Raw genomic sequence first — 19,891 nt, 5'->3', positions numbered from 1 at the left:
TATAGTCACTGTTATGCGAAAAAAAAAATATGTTCGATCCACTTGTTAATTTAATGCTGTTTAAAGTGTTTTGTGCATCGTGTGCTGCATATAAAGAGAAATCACTAACAAGATGCTTATGTACCTCGCAAGGGGTGCGCGCCCGGGGAAACTAAAAAAAAAAGAGGCCAACTTCAGAATAGAGTTAATGTATATAGGCGCCCTTTAGTAGCACATACAGTAGCACTACTTCAGAATAGAAGCTGCACTCCAATACTGTAGTAAAGCTTCAGCCCCAGCTTTTTTCGAACCACTCCATTACGGCTTAGCTGGAGCCACTTAGTGTTGCCGTAATACTCCGAAGCACACTGTTCGAGCGCTCTATAAAAGCGTAGTTGTCTTGCCTCGTTTCCCGTCTGACCCGGACAGCGTTGGCCAAGCCGTGTCGTATGAGGTTGCGGATGCCTCGGTGACAGACCCGACGTCCTTCATGGCAGAACAACGGCGTTCGAATTGTGACGATGACGTCCAGAAGAAGAAGATGATGATGTGTGGTTGTTGCACACCACCTCCTGGCGTGATTCAAACTGCGCATTGCAGCTTCCGCTAAATCTAGCTGGGAAGCCGCCATACGTAGTCTCATATAATGTATGTACTATACCCATATTTGCGTGAACTAATCAATGTGCGCCACAAAGGCGAGGGTAGCGTATAAAAAAAACGAATAAGGAGAGCAGATCAGACCTTTTTGAATGTATCCGCCTCTTCTTCGGGCCACGACAGCTTTCCTATAGCCGTTAGTCCTCCCCGTCGTCCGGCTCGACACCCTCTGTGACAAGTGGCCCCTGTCTGCTCCGGTAGATCGGTCGAGAGTCGGGTTGTTTTCATAAGTGAGTTAGAGGAAATAGTTAAAAGTAAGAACGTTATTATAGTTGCATAAATGCGAGTAGGCCATGCGCACCGCGCCCAGAAATATCCTGACGGTGACGAAGATTACCCCAAGCGAAATATGATGGTGAGTGCTCGACACCATGGAGTTTCTTACAAAAATTACTACAGGCAAATCTGTTGCTGGTGTCTACCGGAACTACAAGCATGTTGGTTCAGTCAGCACGGGAATGATGATGACGATACTGTTGCTGGTACATCAGCTCTGCGGAAGCCCACAACGGTGGAGGAACAGACAGACAGACAAAGAACTTTACTAATGGTCCTGAGGAACAGCGTTAGGGTACCTCCCGTTTCAGGGAGTCCCCGTAGCCGTCGCGGGCCGCACCTACGTCGGGGTAGGAAGATCATGGTCCTCCGCCCTGTCGCAGGCCCTCTGGACAGGCCGTAATTGCTCTGAGAGGTCGCCGCTTTTAAGGGCTGCCTCCCAGTCGGTTAGAGTGGTTAGCGATGAGCTGCGTAACGCAGGGCATTGCCAGAGCATATGGGATAAGGAGCAGTACGCCTCCCCACAGTCTGGACAGGGGGGTTCTACATTAGGCGCGAAGTGACTGAATCGGCCCCTGGAGGGTTCACGAAAGGGACAAATTGTCATCCACGCAACTGGAGTACAAAACTTTAAAGGAAAGCCATACGGGCTTCCCAGAAAGAAAACTTCGCAATTCAAGAATAATTCAACCAGGGGCGGCTTGCACGAACCTTTAATAACGAAAATAATAACGAATTTAAAAACGCGTTCTTACATTCCTTATTATTTTCGTTATTAAATGTTCGTGAAAGCCGCCCCTGGTTCTGATCCCGGACCCTGATCGACGAAAACCGAATAAAAAAAAACATTTTTTTTTTTTTGCGCGAACCATGTACTCAACCGTAACTTTGATATTCTTTTTACAGCGAAGCTGTTAAGGGCTGGTTCCCCCAGGAACGTGTCCGTATGTATATAGACACAAAAGTATCATCATCATCATCACCATGATCATCATCATACGGATTGGCTCCAGCGCCGTCGTCTTTTAATTAATGTGATGACGTAACCAATTTTACAGCGAATTAGAGCGAAGCTGTTAAGGGCTAGTTTCCCCAGGATCGTGTCCGTGTGTAGCCACAAAACTCCTCATACGTGGACCGATGTCGAAGATCATGCGCTACCGGGCCGACCCGCGACGGAGATGACGCAGGCGCTAAGCACTCCCCATACGTGGGCCGATGCCGAAGATAGTGCAATACCGGGCTGACACGCGGCGGCTTAACCTCTTTCATACCTTTAACACAATCAAACTGAAGTGCCACGTCAGCCAAGGCTTGCCCACGCCTAATCTCTCCAGTTATCGTTAAACTTATCTCACAAACCCGCGCCTGATTTAGGACATACTGGTTTATGTACATGGTTCCATTGTGATACGTTCTTGGAATATGAAAGTATTGTGCGCGACGGCTAGCCCAGGCTGTGTGAATAACGTTGCGGCGAGTGTTACAAAAGGCCATTGCTCCTGGCTATAGTTGTCTGGCATAACGCAGCGCCAACATTCTGAGCAGTGTAGCGAAGAACTCAGAAAATGCATAATCTATCTATCTATCTATCTATCTATCTGTCTGTCTGTCTGTCTGTCTGTCTGTCTGTCTGTCTGTCTGTCTTGTCTGTCTTGTCTTGTCTTGTCTTGTCTGTCTGTCTGTCTGTCTGTCTGTCTGTCTGTCTGTCTGTCTGTCTGTCTGTCTGTCTGTCTGTCTGTCTGTCTGTCTGTCTGTCTGTGTCTGTCTGTGTCTGTCTGTCTGTCTGTCTGTCTGTCTGTCTGTCTGTCTGTCTGTCTGTCTGTCTGTCTGTCTTGTCTTGTCTTGTCTGCACCGCATAATTTAAGAACCGGAATCTCATTGTCGCCATGGCGTCGTCGTTGGACTGCCTTTGAAGTTCCATCGATATCATTCCGTCTTTGTCCTTCCATTGTTATTGCGTCGGGGTCATAGCGTGGGCACACAGCGCTACCTTGGCACGTGAGTGAGTGAGGGAAGAAACTTTATTGCAGGTCCGGCGAGGACGCGAACTCGTCGCGCACCCGGCTAGTCCCACGTCGGGACCGGCAGGTCTAGCCCACCGGCCTGGTCGCGGGCCCGCCGGACAGCCAGGATTTGCTTGTCCAGAGCGGGGCTACGCATAAGCGAGTCCCACTCCTGCTTGATGAATTTGGGGTATGTCGGCCCGCACTCCCAGAGCATGTGTGCTAGAGTGGAGGTCTGCCCGCAGGACGGGCAGGCGTCGTCGCGATACACGTCGGGGTAAGCCTCGTGGAGAACGGACAGACACGGATATGTGCTGGTCTGAAGAAGTCTAAACGGCTTGCGCCCTATGCAGGTTGGGGTGAGAGGGTGGAAAGGCCCTCCTAGACATGCAGAAGAATTTAATAATCTCGTTGTGAGTAGCGAGAGCTTCCCTGTGGCCGTAGGGAGGAGGGGAGTCGGCGCTCCTTACAGAGGAAGCGCGGTCGGTGAGGTCACGCGCAGCCTCGTGAGCAGACTCATTGAGGTTCGGAGGAGCGCTCTCGACCGACCCTACGTGGGCGGGAAACCAGTGGATTGAATGATGCGTGAGAGCATAGGGACTCGAAGCTGCTAAGACGGCGAGCAGCTTGCTTGGCGATGCAACCCTTCTAAAAAGCTCTAACTGCCGTTTTGGAATCGCTATATCTCGGACCCACGACCGTCTAGCAGGGCGAGGGCGATGGCGGCTTGCTCGGCGACTCCGGGGTCTGAAGCGCAAATAGAGGCGCTATTCGAAATCTTGCCGCTGGAGTCGACCACAACGTCGGCAAAGGTCTTCCCATCAAAGCAAATTGGGACGATATCGGAGTATGTGGCATATAGCCAAAGCAACGAAAGTCTCAGGAATGCCACTATAAACGGGTTAAATAAGGGAGACTTTAGGAATACGATTCGTCGTTACATTGCTCAAATGCTATTCTCATTACCGGCGACAGCCGTTGCGAGATGAGTTCTGCCGTAATGTTTTGTCCCACCACTGCATATACAAACGAAACCAACCATTATGTGTACACAACTCGAAAGGTTTTGCGTTTAATAATTGCTATGTCGCGCGCGAGCGCATTCGCGCATGTGTACGTGCGGGGATCCCCAGTACGTCTCGCAGTCAACAGAAATGCTTCTTGCGGTAGGTGGCGCTGCTGGGGAAGCTTCCTTGTCGCTTCCCGATCAGTACGGGTTGCGGTGGCTGCGCAGGAAGTCGCAGCGCGACCTCCTCGTGTCACGCTCCATGCTCATGCCGTCGACACCCAGCTTCATGAAGGCGGGCCGCAGAGGGTCGTATACTGGCCACTTCGAGCCGTCCATCGCTGGCGTTTTCCTGCAGTAAAGCAAGAGATGGAATAAATTTAGCACTGCGGACATAGTGCATATGTAGACATAGGCTCGAGATTCTGCTGCGGTTGCTAGACAAATTGCGACCTTTTCTACATTTTTACGACGCCAGAAGGCGCGAAACTTTTACGGCGATAGCTGTTATATGGGCTCACTCCGCTTGTGGCGTGCTTTCTTTATTGCCTTCCCTTTCGGTCACGTGCACTTGTGCAATAGGGGACTCCGGTTAGTCGGGCAAAAGTCGTGCAAAACAACGTTTCTAACACACCATTGGTTGACTCGTGCACCAATGTCTCGGTATTGCGGTACACTTCTGGCATTATAGTAACGTCCTCGATATGCTAAAATGTATGCATTCGATTTCCTGTCTTCTCGTAAGATGCAGCGATTCATCTAGCGCGCACTCAATGTTACTTCTACCGGCCTTAGCCCGATGTAGCGTGTTTTATTTCCGATGGCAGAGACACCCTTTTCGTTCGGATCGGGAAGCAAGAACAGCTCGCTTGCATTATTTGGGTATCAGGTGGTCAAATTTCCGTAGGGTTCCAGTGCATTGTCCGTCACAGCCTACAGGGCAACTTCTGGTGGTTTAACATGAAATAATGACGTGGCTCCTTGCAAGTGCTCTCTGCGTTACCTAGCGTTTCATTTCATATTCACGTTTTCCTTTCCTTTCTATTAAGTACCTCGATTGGCATTTCTATCACCACCCTGCCCCGTCGTACCCTATCCATACCGTACACATTTACTTCCGCTATAACCCTGCCAACAATCACGATACCCTGGCCTTATCATTTCACGACACAGGAATGACACCATACCTTAAGATTACCCTAATCTCGATGACATCAATGGCACGCGGGATCTAAATTCTCAAACCTGCAGCAGCGCGCTCCTTTCAAGCACACTATATATGCTCGACAGCTTCACATATTTTACGTATGAGCGGGAGCGCCTTCTGTCACGGCGAAATAATGTTCCGTACAAGCTGTGTACAAAACGACTGTTGCCTACCTACTATAAGAAGCGGATTTTACCCGGCGGCAATTCGCCATTAGCGAACTCTGAAGTATCTGCTGCAATTGACTCTTCTGTATTCAATTTCCCAGCCCTACTCTGCTCTTTTTACGCGTTGATTTAACCTAAGGGAGACTACATCGTCATATCCTACACAAGACCACAGATGTCGATGAAGTACTATACTTTGCCGGCAAGACAACGATAAACGTCACAGAGACACCATCATGGTAAACCCACATAACAGCGGGTGTGTTCCCAATTCAGACCAGAATTGGAGACAGTACAACGTTGAAAGCTAAGAAGACAGCTTCGAGCTCCAGCAATGGAACGTATTTGGAAGACGTCCTTGCGACTTGACGCCACCTCGCGTTTATTCGTGTGAGAACATAAGAAAAACACTAGGCTTACGTTAAGCGCATTAGAAATCGTCACTATGTTTTCTTGTGCGCAGTCAACCTGCCCGTGGAGTTTACAAGCATACTGCTAAGCCGCCATCTTGTTTTGGCAGTGAAGTAGCACGCATCGTTTCGGATTTAGGCTGTGTTACAGTACTCCCCTTAGACGGCAAAGTAGACTGCTAAGCGGACAGTGGCCGTCTACTCCAATTCTCACGAAGACGTCAAAGTCGCGAAGACAGCATCGGAGTCAAAAACGACGCGGGCGACTTTCCTGTCCAAACAATATGGCGGCTTAGTAGGACGCTTGGAAAGCCGACAGGAAGATTGTCGGCGCACAAGAAACCGTAGACACGCTCTCCTACGTGCTTAATGTAAGTCACATCGTGTTTTTCGTAGGCTCACAGGCGCAAAGACTTAAAATACAGAAATAATGCGTGCTTTTCTCAACTTTTTCTCGTCGCCGCGAGGTGGCGTCACGTCGCAGAAGCGTGTTCCGGACGCCTTCCAGACAGTACAAAACGCTTTCCATTACACGACTTCGAAGCTGTCTCGGCTGTCTCCTTAACTGTCTATGTAGAGTGTCTCCGATGCTGGCCAGAATTGGAACACACCCTTACATGCTGTCTGAAGCAATCTTTTTTGCCGGCTTCGTCATAGTTGGAACGAGACTTTGGATGGCCGCTGTCCTCTTAGCTGTCTATTTGGCTGTCTACGCGTCCGGTATTGGAACTCGGCCAGTGTTAGCTCTGGTCAAACGCCGCCACGTCTCACCCCGTGTGCGCGAACGTGGACCACACGCGTATCATGGTGCGGGACCACTGCTTGTCCAGCTCGCTCGAAGGTACGTCGGGTCTGAGCGGCATGCCGAACACCAGGTGCATGTCCTCGAAGCGGACGGCCTCGGTCTGGTTGAGCCAACTCGAATACCTGGGTCGGTAGCCCAGAATGTAGACGTACACACGGTTCTCCCAAGCTTGCAGCAGCTCGGCCAGCTCAGACATAGGGCACGCCACCTGCCAAGAGTACATGGACGTCAGCGTGCTGGACGGTCGAGACGGGATCTCACTGGGGTTACATTGAGAGTTTTTTTTTCTTCATTTGGCCGGTGATCACTTCTACCGTAGTACCACTGCATGGCCTCGGAGATCCGGCGACCGCGTGCGCTGCCATATCTCGGAGGCTGTACTCACCTATCGCTTTATAGCACACTTCAGGAAGACGTGGCTTCTATAAACGCTCGTAGGAACGAAAAGCTTTGGGAATTCGCACCCAGACATGCCAACGTAGTAGCCGCACCATAGAGTTTCTCACTATAACACCTAGAGGTAAATCTGGCGCCACCGTCTATGGGAGTTTCTTAAGGGGTGCCGTGTCGTCGTGGGAATGGCGGTATATGTGTCTGCGAGGCTTGTGGTGGCTGGTGTTGTAAGATGCTTCGTCTAAAACGTGGATAAGGCTACACAAATAACACGTTCTGAAAGTAAAATCTTTATAAAATGTTTCCATTCACGCAAATTGCATCTTTACTCACCTACAATTCATGACGAAGGGAAGAAAGGCAAGAACAGACGACAAACTGTTTCAAAGCGAGCGCGAATCTTGCCGTCTGTCCTCCAACTTTAGCGGCCCGCTGATAGTTTTTACGTATCATATAGTCGTACATGCAATAAATAACAAGTTCTCATAGTTAAACAAAAGATATTCTTGTGTAATAATAAATCTAAAACAGCTTTTTCCGTGCTATTTTAGTAGAAAATGGATCATTGTGCCAGACGGAACGGTGCTTTCCTGGCTCTCCGAGAACGATGCGAATCCGAAGTCACAATGTATACCGGCATTCTCATGCATACCACAGCGCAGCAGCGCCAGATTTCCCTCTAGGTGATATAGTGAGAAACTGTATGAGCCTATGAGCCGCACTTTGCGAGCACGCAGCTTGTGGCTAGCTTCTTGAACGACCACTAGAGAGCGCTTGTCATCGCGCGCTCACCAGAACGTCGCCGACGGCCTCCTGGTACAGCGTGTCTCGTGCTGAAGGCCGCAGCGTCATTCCCGTGGCCGTCTGCCACTCCTCGAGCGCCTTGCGGCCGATGAGGTGAGTGGCCAAGTGCAGCGGGTCGCTGGAGCCCGTGCGCTGGTGCTCGACGAACCAGGGGTAGACTCCTTCGAGCACTACGCGGCCCAGCAGGAACTGCTTGCCCTGGGGACCCGTCTCCTGAGCCAAGGTCCCGGTTCGATTGATTGAGCGATTGATCGATCGATCGATCGATCGATTTCTATGTAAATGTTATGCAGAGGTGACGCTACTGATTCAAATGTCTGTGCAAAACATGCAAGTCTTCCGAGAATCCAGGCGCGCTCTTACTGTTGAACGCTCCCGTATACGTGGAGCACATATCGGAGCTTGACACGTGTTCGTTTGGGAAACAGCCCGACTAAGTGCCAACGTGTGGCGACCAACGACGCCATCCGATTGAACCAATATTATATCGTAGACACTGCACACCTAACCAAAGCCACACTTATCACTTGTCGAAGAACTTGCCGAAAGCAAACCAAAGCCCCGACTGTAGTTCTCCCCGGGGGGAGCATATACAGTAACTCTACCCCCGACAATATTATGGCACCATATGTGGTGTCCATAACGTCGCGTAGAGGCAAAACTAGTGAGTGTAGCGGTCTAGTGGGTCGTGTGGTAGCTGGTATAGTATTGGCAGTGGTCTTGGTCTATACTCGACGACACGGCAGCCAGCAGCTTGCACCCACAAGGTGAAGAAAGAGGCACGGGCAACCTAATTCGCCTATACCGAGTGAGGTCTCAACCCGCGGAAGGCGCCAAAACAAAAAAAAATATGCTTAGCGGCGCCCTCTTGAAGTTCCCGCACTAGCTCCTGTAGTGACGTCGCAAATTTTTAACAGCCGTTTGCTGGCGTTTAGCTATTCGCGTCGATTCTAAAGGCACAAATTTATGCTCAGAGTTTGGGTGAGCCTTAAGAAAGCGCGGTATATACGCTCGGCACCTTGCGTTTTTCTCCGCGGTCCGACGCCTTTCGACGCGGCTGCGGACGCGACACCGGCGTCCGGTTGAGTCGCGGCACGAATCTGGGCGCCAGGGGGCTCCGCGCCACGGCGTCCACGCCGGAGTTCTGCAGGCAACGCAGCGTCACGGAGGCAGACAGGTCGTTGCCGCACTGCAGGTTGGTCGCCAGGAGATGGGCGCCTTCCAGCCCGTCGTCCTTGTACCTGCTCGACACCGCGGCGGCGAAGACTTGTCACAGTCTCGGCATTCGTATAAAACCAATGAACCGGGGAGAGAGGTAACTCGGGACAACGTGTTTTCGGGCTAGTCGGTTTATGCACGGCGAAATAGCGCAAATAAAACAGACGCGAAGAACACAAGCGCTCCAGAGGTGTCCGGTATCGCGTTCTTCATGTATGTTTCGTTTGCGCTGTACGATGGCTTCACCAAGAGCCAGACAGATCGTCCATTAAGCGTCGCACAAAATAGAAGTGCTGCAGCTGTGCGTGTCTCTTCCAGCAAAACCGCTGCACTGGATTCGCATTCATGCGGGCATGTGTGGCGTCGCGCTCCAAGGATGTCCTTCGCTGTGTAGGGACGGTATTACACGCTTCGCGTCTCTGGGTGAAGTGTTCACCACGTTACCGAGTGATCATCGCCTTCACTCGACGCTGCTCGACTTCCTATAGTTTACGAGCCAGTGCGCACATATTTGTAAATGCTCATTTTAACTTTATGGACACCGTGTCGCAGAAAATCCGTTGTCGGCGTCGGCGGCCGGGAAAGTCGTCCCGAACCATCCACAACCACGCAGGCCGTCCGCATGGCGCATAGGCGTTGCTGAACTAAGTGAATTTCGGAAAGTAAAATGCGTCAGAAAATTCGTGTAAAGTATATACGACCTACGCACAACCTACAGACATGATAGCGTCAGATTGTAATATGAATATACATGAATATACGAGAAAACGCAATTCTATTACGCAGAAACTCAAACTCAAACACAAACCAGTTTTAACGCGACATTCCTGCAGCTGTTTGAGGTCTGTCTAAAGGTAGGGGCGGCGTGGCCCCCTCGGTTCCTTCAAACACCTTCGAAATTACAGGGTCTCTTAAGATATCTCTTAAGAGGTGAGCGGCAAAAGCCTCCTCTTCCTTCTCTTATCATTTGCCTCATTAGTAAGCATTTTTAGTCATTTGTAATCAATTGTAGTCGTTACAATTCGTCATTAGACATGTTGGTCATTAGTTGTCAGTACTGGTCATTGCAAGCCATTTCAGTCATTATTAGTCATTACTGCTCACTGCTACCCATCTTTAGTCATTTGTAATCGATTGGGGTCATTACAAGCCGTACGTCGTAAGACATGTGGGTCATATCTTAGTCACCAGTAGTTGATCATTACAAGTCATTTCAGTCATTGTTAGTCATTACTGGTCATTACTAAGCATTTTCAGTCATTTCTAATCAATTGTAGTCGTTACAAGTTGGCGTTAGACATACTGGTCATTTCATCAATGTCAATCATTTTTCATTATTTAACCTGTCTTTAATTTGTCTTCATATGGCGTGATGACGCTTCGGCAGACACTCCGGCGGTCAGCTCTGCTGACACAAACGTCACCATGGGCCTAGAAAGGCTTTCCATAAAGCTCGCCTTCGTGCATAGCATGTTCGCCGCCAGCGTTTCCAGGAAAACGTTACGTTTACATAAGCTGCAGTTGCCGGGAAGCGTGAGAAGCGGTCATGGCGCTTTGAATCCTATCGCGTTCGGCGAAGCTTAAGCGGATCCTCCCAAATTTTTCATTGTGTTGGAGCTGTCCGCACGCCTGCGCTTGGTTTGTAATGACCTTGGTTGCCGTGCGACCTGACGTCTTTTGAAAACGTGTTGACCCTCTTACGTACTTCATGAGGCGCGGACGCTACCGTGCCAATAGGGTGTTGACAGTGCTCAGCACTCTGACGTCGCAATTTCCTCCTCCCAGGTTTGCCCCGTATCACGCAAGACATTGTAGACAGACGCAAAAAAAAAAAAAAAAAAACAGTCTTTGAATATACATCTTTACTATTTTTTTTTTATGGCGAAAGCCTTTTTAGGCTCATGGTGAAGTTTGTGTCAGCAAAACTGACTGCCGGAGTGTCCGCCGAAGCGTCATCACGCCATATGAAGACAGATTAAAGAATGAAAAAAAATGATTGATAGTGACAGTTAGTGCATGATAACGTTATAATAGAGATTGGTAGAGGTTAATAATGATTAGTAATGACTAATAGTGACTACTAATGACTTGTAATTGCTTCTAAAGACTCAGAAATGACCAATATGCCTTATGACGGCCCGTAATGACCACAATTGATTAAAATGAGTAGAAATATTTAGTGATGAGTAGTAATGGACTAAAATGACTATAGTAATGACTATGACCAATATGTGTAACGACAACTTGTAACGACTACAATTGATTAGAAATAACTGAAATGCTCTGTAATGACCAGTAACGGACAGGCCGCCAATGGAAACTGACCCTGTCAACCTTTAATTGCTGAACTCTGTCGAGTGAGAAGCAAGCTTACCAGGACTCTTTGAGGAACTATCAGACATTGTTTGGCATATCATCGGCCTTAGTGAGATCAGAAGGACTGGTGAGGCGTATACATTGCTAAATAACGGCCATGTCCTCTGCTATGGAGGTCTGCCAGATAAGAAGCAATACGGGATAGGATTCCTAATCCGTAAGTATATAGCGGGCGACATTGACGAATTCTACAGCGTTAATAAGAGGGTAGTTTTAGTCGTAGTCAAACTTAATAACAGATATAAATTAAAGGTAGTACAAGCCGACGCTCCAACAACCAGTCACGATGATGAGGAGGTAGATCAGCTTTATGAAGATGTTGAATTAGCGATGAGAAAAGTGCTAACTCAGTATACTGTAGTAATAGGCGACTTTAATGCAAAAGTGGGGAAAGAGCAGGCTGGTGAACAAGCAATTTGCATCTACGGCGTCGATTCTAGGAACGATAGAGGAGAGATGCTGGTAGAATTCGCAGAAAGGAATAAGCTTCGAATAATAAACACCTTTTTCAGGAAGCGTAGCAACAGAAAGTGGACCTGGAAAATCCCTAATGGTGAAACAAGAAATGAAATTGACTCCATACTTTCTGCTGATCGTAGTATAGTACAGGATGTAGAAGTGATAGGTAGCGTAAAGGGGGGGTGCAGTGATCATACGTTAGTGAGGGCTAGGATTCACCTCAATTTGGGAAGAAAGAGTAAAATTGGTCAAGAAGAAACAGATCAACCTAGAGTCAGTAAGGGTAAAAGCAGACAAATTCAGTCTCGTACTTGCAAAGAAATATGCAGCCTTAGAACAGAGAGATGAAGATGACATAGAGATAATGAATGAAACCGTAACTAGGCTGGCTTCAGAGGCAGAAATTGAAGGGCGAGGCAAGGCGCCAAGGCAACCAGTAGGCAAGCTCTCCCAAGTAACAAAAGACCTAATAAAGAAACGGCAAAGAATGAAAGTGTCTAACTCAAAAGATAAGATAGAATTCGCGAACTGTCAAAACTGATCAACAAGGCGAAAATAAGTGATATTTGAAACATTAACGCGAGAAAGACTGAAGAAGCCGTAAAAAATGGACGCAGCCTGAAATCAGCAAGAAAGAAACTTGGAATAGGACAAATCAAGATGTACGCACTGAAAGATAAGCAGGGTAATATCATCAGCAATCTCGAAGATATAGTAAAGGAAGCGAAAGAATTCTTTACTGACCTGTACAGTACCCAGAGGAGTGAGGATACCTCCATTGAAAACAGTAATGAACAGGATACAGAAACTCCTCCTATAACTAGATATGAGGTCAGAAGGGCGTTGCAAGACATGGAACGAGGAAGAGCGGCAGGAGAAGATGAAATAACAGTCCATTTAATCAAAGATGGAGGACACATAATGCTTGGAAAACGGGCGGCTATTTATACGAAGTGTCTATCGACTGCAAGGGTCCAAGAAAACTGGAAGAATGCAAACATTATACTAATCCACAAAAACGGAGACGTTGAAGAATAGAAAAATTATCGGCCCATTAACTTACTCCCAGTATTACATAAAATATTTACCAAAATAACCTCCGGTAGACTAAGGGCAACACTGGACTTTAGTCAACCAAGGGAACAGGCTGGCTTCAGGAAGGCATACTCTACCATGGATCACATTCATGTCATTAATCAGGTTATCGAGAAATCCGCAGAGTACAATAAGCCTCTCTATATGGCTTTCATAGATTACGAAAAGGCATTTGATTCAGTAGAGAAACCAGCAATCATGGAGGCATTACGTAATCAAGGAGGACAGAACGCTTGCGTAAATATATTGGAAAATATCTACAGAGGTTCTACAGATACTTTAATTCTACAGAAGAAAAGCAGGAAGATACCCATAAATGATTGAAGACCTTAACAGCGAGAGTGTAAGGGTGGGGTTGAAGATTAACATGCAGAATACAAAGATAATGAGGAATAGCTGGGCAAGGGAACAAGAGTTCAAGATCGCCAGTCACCCTCTAGAGTCTGTGAAGGAGTATACGTTTACCTAGGTCAATTAATCTCAGGGAACCCTGATCATGAGAAGGAAATTCATAGAAGAATAAAAATAGGTAAGATCGCATACGGCAGGCATCGTCAGCTCCTGACTGAAAGCTTAGCATTATCATTTAAGAGGAAGGTGTACAATCAGTGCATTTTCCAGTGCTGACATATGGGACAGAGACTTGGAGTCTGATAAAGAAGCTTCAGAACTAGTTAAGGACCGCGCAAAGAGCGATGGAACGAAGATTGCTAGGCATAACGTTAAGAGACAAAGAGAGTGGTTTGGATCAGAGAGCAAACGGGTATAGCCGATATTCTAATTGCCATGAAGAGAAAAAAAATGGAGCTGGGCAGGTCATGTAATGCGCCGGTTAGATAACCATATTGTAACGGTTAGATAACCGTTACAAAATGGGTGCCAAGAGGAGGGAAACGCAGTCGAGGTCGGCAGAAGACTGAAATGAGATTCTCGGGCGCTAGTTGGAATCGGTAGCGCAGGACAGGGGTAATTGGAGATCGCAGGGAGAGGCCTTCGTCCTGCAGTGGACATAAAACAGGCTGATGATGATGATGATGATGACTGAAATGAATTGTAATGACTACTAATGACTACGAAATGCCCAATATGTCTAACGACAAATTGTAACGACTACAATTTATTAGAAATGACTAAAATGCTTAGTAATGACCAGTAATGACTAATAATGAGAGAAATTACTTTTAATGACTACTGATGACTATAATATCACCAACATGTCTAGCGACGGCTTCTAATGACCACACGTGATTACAAATGACTAAAATGCTTAGTAGTGAGCAGTAATGACTAATAATGGCCGAAATTACTTGTAGTGACTACTAATGACTGCTAATGACCAATATGTCTAACGACAAATTGTAACGACTACAATTGATTACAAATGACTAAAATGCTTAGCAATGACCAGTAATGACTATTAATGACTAGGATATGACCAACATGTCTAACGAGGCCTGTAATGACCACAATTGAGTACAAGTGACTAAACATTTTAGTAGTGAGCAGCAATGACTAAAAGAAAGAAGAGAAAGAGAAGAGGCAAAGGGAAAGAGGCGAATGATAAGAGGAGGAAGAGTACGCTTTCGCCGTTCACCTCGTAAGAGAGATTTAAGAGACCCTGTACTTTTTTTTCTAGGAGCGTGTAATCAGAGACCTCCGATCCCGGTGACCACTGGTGCAATTTGACAGACCCACAGAGGTGCGAACCTGCTGAAGGGTCCTCCGCCCTGCAGTATATAACGGGCCACGTTGCGCGTAAAAAGATCGGCGTCCCCGTAGAACAGGTGGTAGCCCAGGGACGCCGCGCCGGCGTCGTGACCCGCCAGCACCAGGCGAGAGGCGTTGCCGCCGAAGATCTCGATGTTGCGCAGCGTCCAGGACAGTGCCAGCCGCTGGTCGTAGAGGCCAGCGTTGCCCGGAAGCACGCCGGCGGACGGGCCGCTGAGGAAGCCCAGTGCCCCGACCCGGTAGTTCGGAACTACCACAACCAGGTCGCCCAGGGCAGAGAGGTACTGGCCGTCGTACAGCTGCACAGTTGCGCCGTTAAGGAACTTGTTTAGCCGTTGTCGCCATTTTTTTATTGTCATGACAGCTATACATACGGACACCTGAGGCGCGTTTTCGCGCCATTGCTGCGCTGATGTCCCCGAGTGTTAGGCGCATGCTCGGCCAGCGCGACCTATTAGCCTCGTGCGCGACTAATGGCGGCATTGCTAAATGCGCTCCGGTAGAGTTACTCGATGTCCTCCTCGCCCACCGCTCCGTAGAGGGTGGAGGCAACCGCGGCGTCTACTACGGCGTCGGGCACACGAATGGCGGACGCCGTAGGGACGCGTTGCCGGCATTCGTGTGTATCCGCCATTCGCGTGCCCGACGCCGTAGTAGACGCCGCGGTTGTCTCCGCCTTCTACGGAGCGGTGGGCGAGGAGGCCTTCTACGCTCCGGTCCACGTCTGTCGGGGGCATGGAGGAGGGAAAGATATAGGAGGGAGCATTACGTCACGCAGCCAGCCTTAATTGGCAAGCGAACGCTCCGTAAAGTCACAGCGGTGACCCAACACATGACCTGTTGCGTAGAGATCACGGAGCATGAATCTCGATTTGCCGAGATGTATGGTCCCCAGTAGCTATGCCAGTAGTTTTTATTCTGTGCGCGCTTGTTCAGCTGCCCTGCCGTGGCTCTGCCTGCAGTGCAGGACCACTCGAACAAACCGCGCGGTTTGACGTGCGATCATGCGTTGGGCCACCAGATTTGGCTTCAGTCGCGTCGCGGTATGCCCCCTCCTGTCCTTTTTCCTTCCCGTGGTCGGGGGACTCGCCATTGTCGTCTGCTACGGGCCGGCTAGAACAGCTGTATTTTCATGCGTTTGCTCGCGTAGCTGCGGCGCTCCCCAACAACTGTCTGAATTTTTCTCTAGTGTTGGTTTTATAAATGACATCATTAGGAATACAACAGACGTTGTATCTTTAATGTATATATTCCACATAACCGCCCGATGTGGTAGCCCAGTGGCTGTGGCGTTTTTGCTCTACTAAGCTCGAGGTCGCGGATCTGACGCCGGCCGGGGCGACCGCATTTCGATGGGGAGCGAACAGCTCCCCATAATAATTAAATGTAGGTGTGCGTTAGAACCACAGGAAGTCATAATTAAACCGGAGTTCTCCATTACGGCGTGCCTCATGATCATATGGTCGTTTTGGCACGTAATATTTTATAATTTCCCCCATATCCCACAGATCCGGCAACCTTGGAGAGCCTAGCTCCCAGAGCTAGCCAACGCGCTGCTATAGGCCCCGGACGGAGGGAGAAGTGGTGTCAGACGAGGTTGGCTTTGCTGCTCATGCTAGCTGGCTGGCTTCATACTCCCTCCTATAGGTGTCTTCCTTTTTCGTGTTCTGCCCGCTGTCCTTTCCCGCACGCCAAGTGTTGTCACGTGACCTGCTGAGTTCTGGAAATGTAAATCTGGGGAAAATTCACCGACGATTACGATACTCTCTAATGCGAAGTTTGAGCGCAGCTCTATGCGGGTTTTCATTTCGCGATATATTGAGGCATCGCACCAATCAACGCACCGACTGGCCGAGCCGCGACGTGTGGTGCTATATATAGACCGGCCACACAGTTGCCGCTTCCCGGCAACTCAGCCTTATGCAACCGTAATGAAAACGCTTGCGGCGAACGCTGTGCGCGAAGGCGAGCTTTCTGGTCCGTTTTTTTTTTACTTTCCACCGGAAGGACGGCGGCGGCGCGGATGCCCGGACGTGAGCGCCATCTCGTGGTGCTTTAGAGTCACTTCCTCCTCGCGTTCTCTTCGCTATCGCAGTCTTCTGCTGTTCTCCTCACCCTTTCGCCACGCTCTCCACCTCCGTTTTCCGCCTCATGCTTTCTTTGTATGTAGCCTCCTCCTCCGCTTTCCTCCTCGCGCTTTGTTCGCTACCGCCTTGCTTCATTCCTCGCTGCGCTCCGCGTTCCCTCGGTTACGCCGGCGAGGCACTCCGGCGCTCAACGCAGGAACGGGCGCCTAAAAGTTGCGCTCTAAAAGCTGACTGAAACCAAACGCATCACATAAAGCTGGACCACGTGTACAATGGCGAGCGTTCACCTATCATCAGTTACCATGCAGAAAATATTTTTTTCTTGAATAATTTGACGGTGAATTCACAATCACTCAGCACCGCTGATGCTTCTACAATCTCGCGCGTGCATGTAACGATCCTTTTCGCGGAATTTTCGCGACCCGCTGTGTTGTCAAGACATGGCGCGCATCCACAACGTGCGCCGGAAACCGCCTATGCTGCGCTAGAAACCCAAATGCATTACGGACTGCGAAGTTGCCCCAAATTTGCCCAATTCGTTAACGCACGTGCAGTGCACGTGCCTCGAAGCTGTTCGCGCCGTTCTGGAAGGCGGCCCCGTAGAGAAAGAAGAGCACGGTTCTCAGCTTGCACTCAGCCCGCTCCTTCTCCGGCTCGCACTCCCACGGTGGCGTCCAGATATTCAGGTGCAGGCAATCCTCGCTGGCGTTGGTGGTGCTGACGTTCTGCTTGCCGAGGTAGAAGTCCTGCTGTGGGCATGGTGGACGCTTCGCTTGCCTGTCTAGCGGTTTCCGCTTCACGTCTTCCTGCAGCGATGAATATATCGCATGATGGCGCGCGCACCACGGAGCTTGGTAGAACGATTACTGCAGAGGAAATCGCTGCCTTTAATCTTTTTTGTGCTCTCTCTGTACTGCTAGAGGAAACTCTGCAGCCTTCGATCGTTCGACTGTACCGTCGCCTCCGAGATCGCGCCGACGAGCGCCGTAGCGATCTCGGACTCCGCGGTTACACCGTGAGAATGATGCGTACGCAGTACATGGATGTGAGAAATCTTTGTGCCTTCAAACGCTATTGTGGTGCGTTTTCTCTTTCTCTGTATATGTTCCGTTTCCTTCCTTTTTTGTAATTCTTTTTTTTGTACCTATTACAAAAGGCTAGCTGGACTTTCTTATGTTACTTTCTTCTGTACAACTGTGATGCACCCCCCCCCCCCTTATATAATGCCTTCGGGCCCTTAAGGGTGAATAAATGAAATGAAATAAATGTTTGAGAAATCGCATTTTCCTAAACGCGCGAAGGCTATATAAGCGTCCGCGCACGTGCGCGCGCATTACGGTCGTGTTGCGTTTATAACGAAATATTTCGTTGAAAGGTATCAATTTCCGTAATCATGCATGAAGCCGTTCGAAGACAGAAGGACGAAGTTTAGACAAATCCGTGCTCCGCCCGTAACTTCCCCGTGTTGGACCGTATTGCCATACACTTGTGGCTCGAGAGTTCCTTGCGGTAAACTTTGCATTGGGCCGTATACTATAAATGGCGCACACAGGTCAGGTTAGGAGGCTGGTTGAAAATGCACGGCATTGAAAAAGGGATCTTTTGTTCTGAACAAGGTCTTGAATAGACGCCGTGGCGCTGAGCATCGCCTCCTCTAAAACATAGAGGAGGCGATGCTCTGAGGCTACGGAAGCTTTCGCTGCTGACTACAAGGTAGTGGGCTTGCTTGCCGGCCGCGGCCACGGCGGTCGCATTGCGATGGGGATGAGCACCGAAACACTCGTGTACACAGATATAGGTACGAAGACTCCCATGGTATGCGCCACGCACATAACTCACTCTCTCTTTGTCGCTATCAACCGAACAGTTGGACCGAACAAAACCGCTTGTAAAAACAAAGTGATAACTAAGGAAATGGAATGCACGCACTCACAACCCGGTAATTATGACGCCTTTACTTTCGAAGCTCCTTTGTGCGTATGCACACGCACACTCTCTCTCTTTGTCGCTAACAACCGAACACAAAACACTCGTAAAAACAAGGCTAACTATGAAATCGGAAATTAGAAATAGTACACCTTCACGTTCAAAGCTCTTTTGTTCACTTGAAGCTACTTCTGACGGCTGCAAGACTTTGTTGGTGTTCGTTCGACACTCGAAAGTGACAAATATTCTTGGCTTACTGACGACACGCTCCAGTGTGGGCCTCTTTCATTTAAGCGACAACACTGGCACAAAGTTCTTTTGTGGCTTTTCTAAAACCGTTTATCTAAAATACGAATATTTCTCGCTCACAAGAAGCAGTCGGACTATATTTCATAAGAAGCACCGAATCTTATTTTAAATTCTTGAATGCGGTGAAATATTGTTGATTTAATGCCTAATTATTGGGGCAGGGATATTGCTTCTGGTCACTCCAGGAAGTAGTGGTAACAAACGAAAAAAAAAACAAATAATAAAAAAAGAGTGAATTGGCGGCGGAACCCGTCTCACAATGGCTGTGGACGTTATAGTGAATTTATAGCCATGCGTTGCGGAAAACGCCTTTATAATATGTAGTTGGAGACAGTGTAGGTTGGGGATGCTGGTCTCATTAATGCACCCCACACGCCACAGCGTTTTCGACTTAGTACGCCATAAGCACAGCTTCACTAAACGCGACCACGCGGCGTCCCAACCGCTGCCAATTTTGTTCCGCTGGTACTGTATAGATTAGGGGTTCAGTATCTTTTGATTTCGAAGGAACTACGGTATTGGAGCACATCCAGAATTTGAACGAGACTTAACATGGCCGCTGTCGGCATGGCTGTCTATTTTAGCCGTCTACGGCGAGTATTGGAGCCTCTGTCCCGCATTCCGGGCACCGGATCTTGACGGCCGACCTCGAGGATTGTATGTGATCGCCAAACGACATCGAGTCATATCCGTGCCCGCGAAACAGGCGTCTTTCGCCGTTTTTAGAGCAGCACTTCGATGGTTTCTTCGGAATCGGCCCTTGATCCCCACCGTGTCTCTTTTCTCTCCTTTTCTCTGTTACCCACTTCTGCTAACCTGAGACATTTAGAACAAGGTTGTTAAAAAAAAAATGTTGCAGAAACCATCGAAGATGGTTGTTAATCTAATGCTGACCACAGGACTTAACTGGACCTAGAAGCAAGACTTCCAAAGTATTATATGCTTGCTGCTGGCCGCATACATTATCTTCGACACGCATT

At 48.8% G+C, this 19,891-nt stretch overlaps 2 protein-coding genes across 3 annotated transcripts in view; one reads left to right on the top strand and one right to left on the bottom strand.

Annotated features, from left to right (window-relative positions):
• Positions 1 to 3,956: 3,956 nt before the first annotated feature.
• LOC142559943 (acetylcholinesterase-like) overlaps positions 3,957 to 19,891 on the bottom strand; it is a 29,415-nt gene continuing 13,480 nt past the window's right edge. Inside the window, exons 6-11 of the mRNA XM_075671645.1 lie at positions 17,225 to 17,482; positions 14,569 to 14,888; positions 8,732 to 8,954; positions 7,702 to 7,926; positions 6,483 to 6,724; positions 3,957 to 4,279 (exon numbers count right to left, since the gene is read on the bottom strand). Of these exons, the coding sequence (XP_075527760.1) occupies positions 4,129 to 4,279; positions 6,483 to 6,724; positions 7,702 to 7,926; positions 8,732 to 8,954; positions 14,569 to 14,888; positions 17,225 to 17,482 (1,419 nt within the window). The 3' untranslated portion in view covers positions 3,957 to 4,128. The remainder of the gene's footprint in view (positions 4,280 to 6,482; positions 6,725 to 7,701; positions 7,927 to 8,731; positions 8,955 to 14,568; positions 14,889 to 17,224; positions 17,483 to 19,891) is intronic.
• Positions 7,669 to 19,891, top strand: part of LOC142560139 (lactadherin-like) — a 124,635-nt gene continuing 112,412 nt past the window's right edge. For both annotated transcript variants that reach the window (XM_075671990.1, XM_075671991.1), the window contains exon 1: positions 7,669 to 7,806. The gene's annotated coding sequence lies outside the window, so the exon portion shown is untranslated. The remainder of the gene's footprint in view (positions 7,807 to 19,891) is intronic.

The sequence above is a fragment of the Dermacentor variabilis genome, chromosome 10, assembly GCF_050947875.1.
Source record: "Dermacentor variabilis isolate Ectoservices chromosome 10, ASM5094787v1, whole genome shotgun sequence".
In the NCBI taxonomy this organism is placed as follows: domain Eukaryota; kingdom Metazoa; phylum Arthropoda; class Arachnida; order Ixodida; family Ixodidae; genus Dermacentor; species Dermacentor variabilis.
The sequence above is the reverse complement of the archived record's forward strand: the minus strand, read 5'-3'. Positions and strand labels throughout refer to the sequence as shown.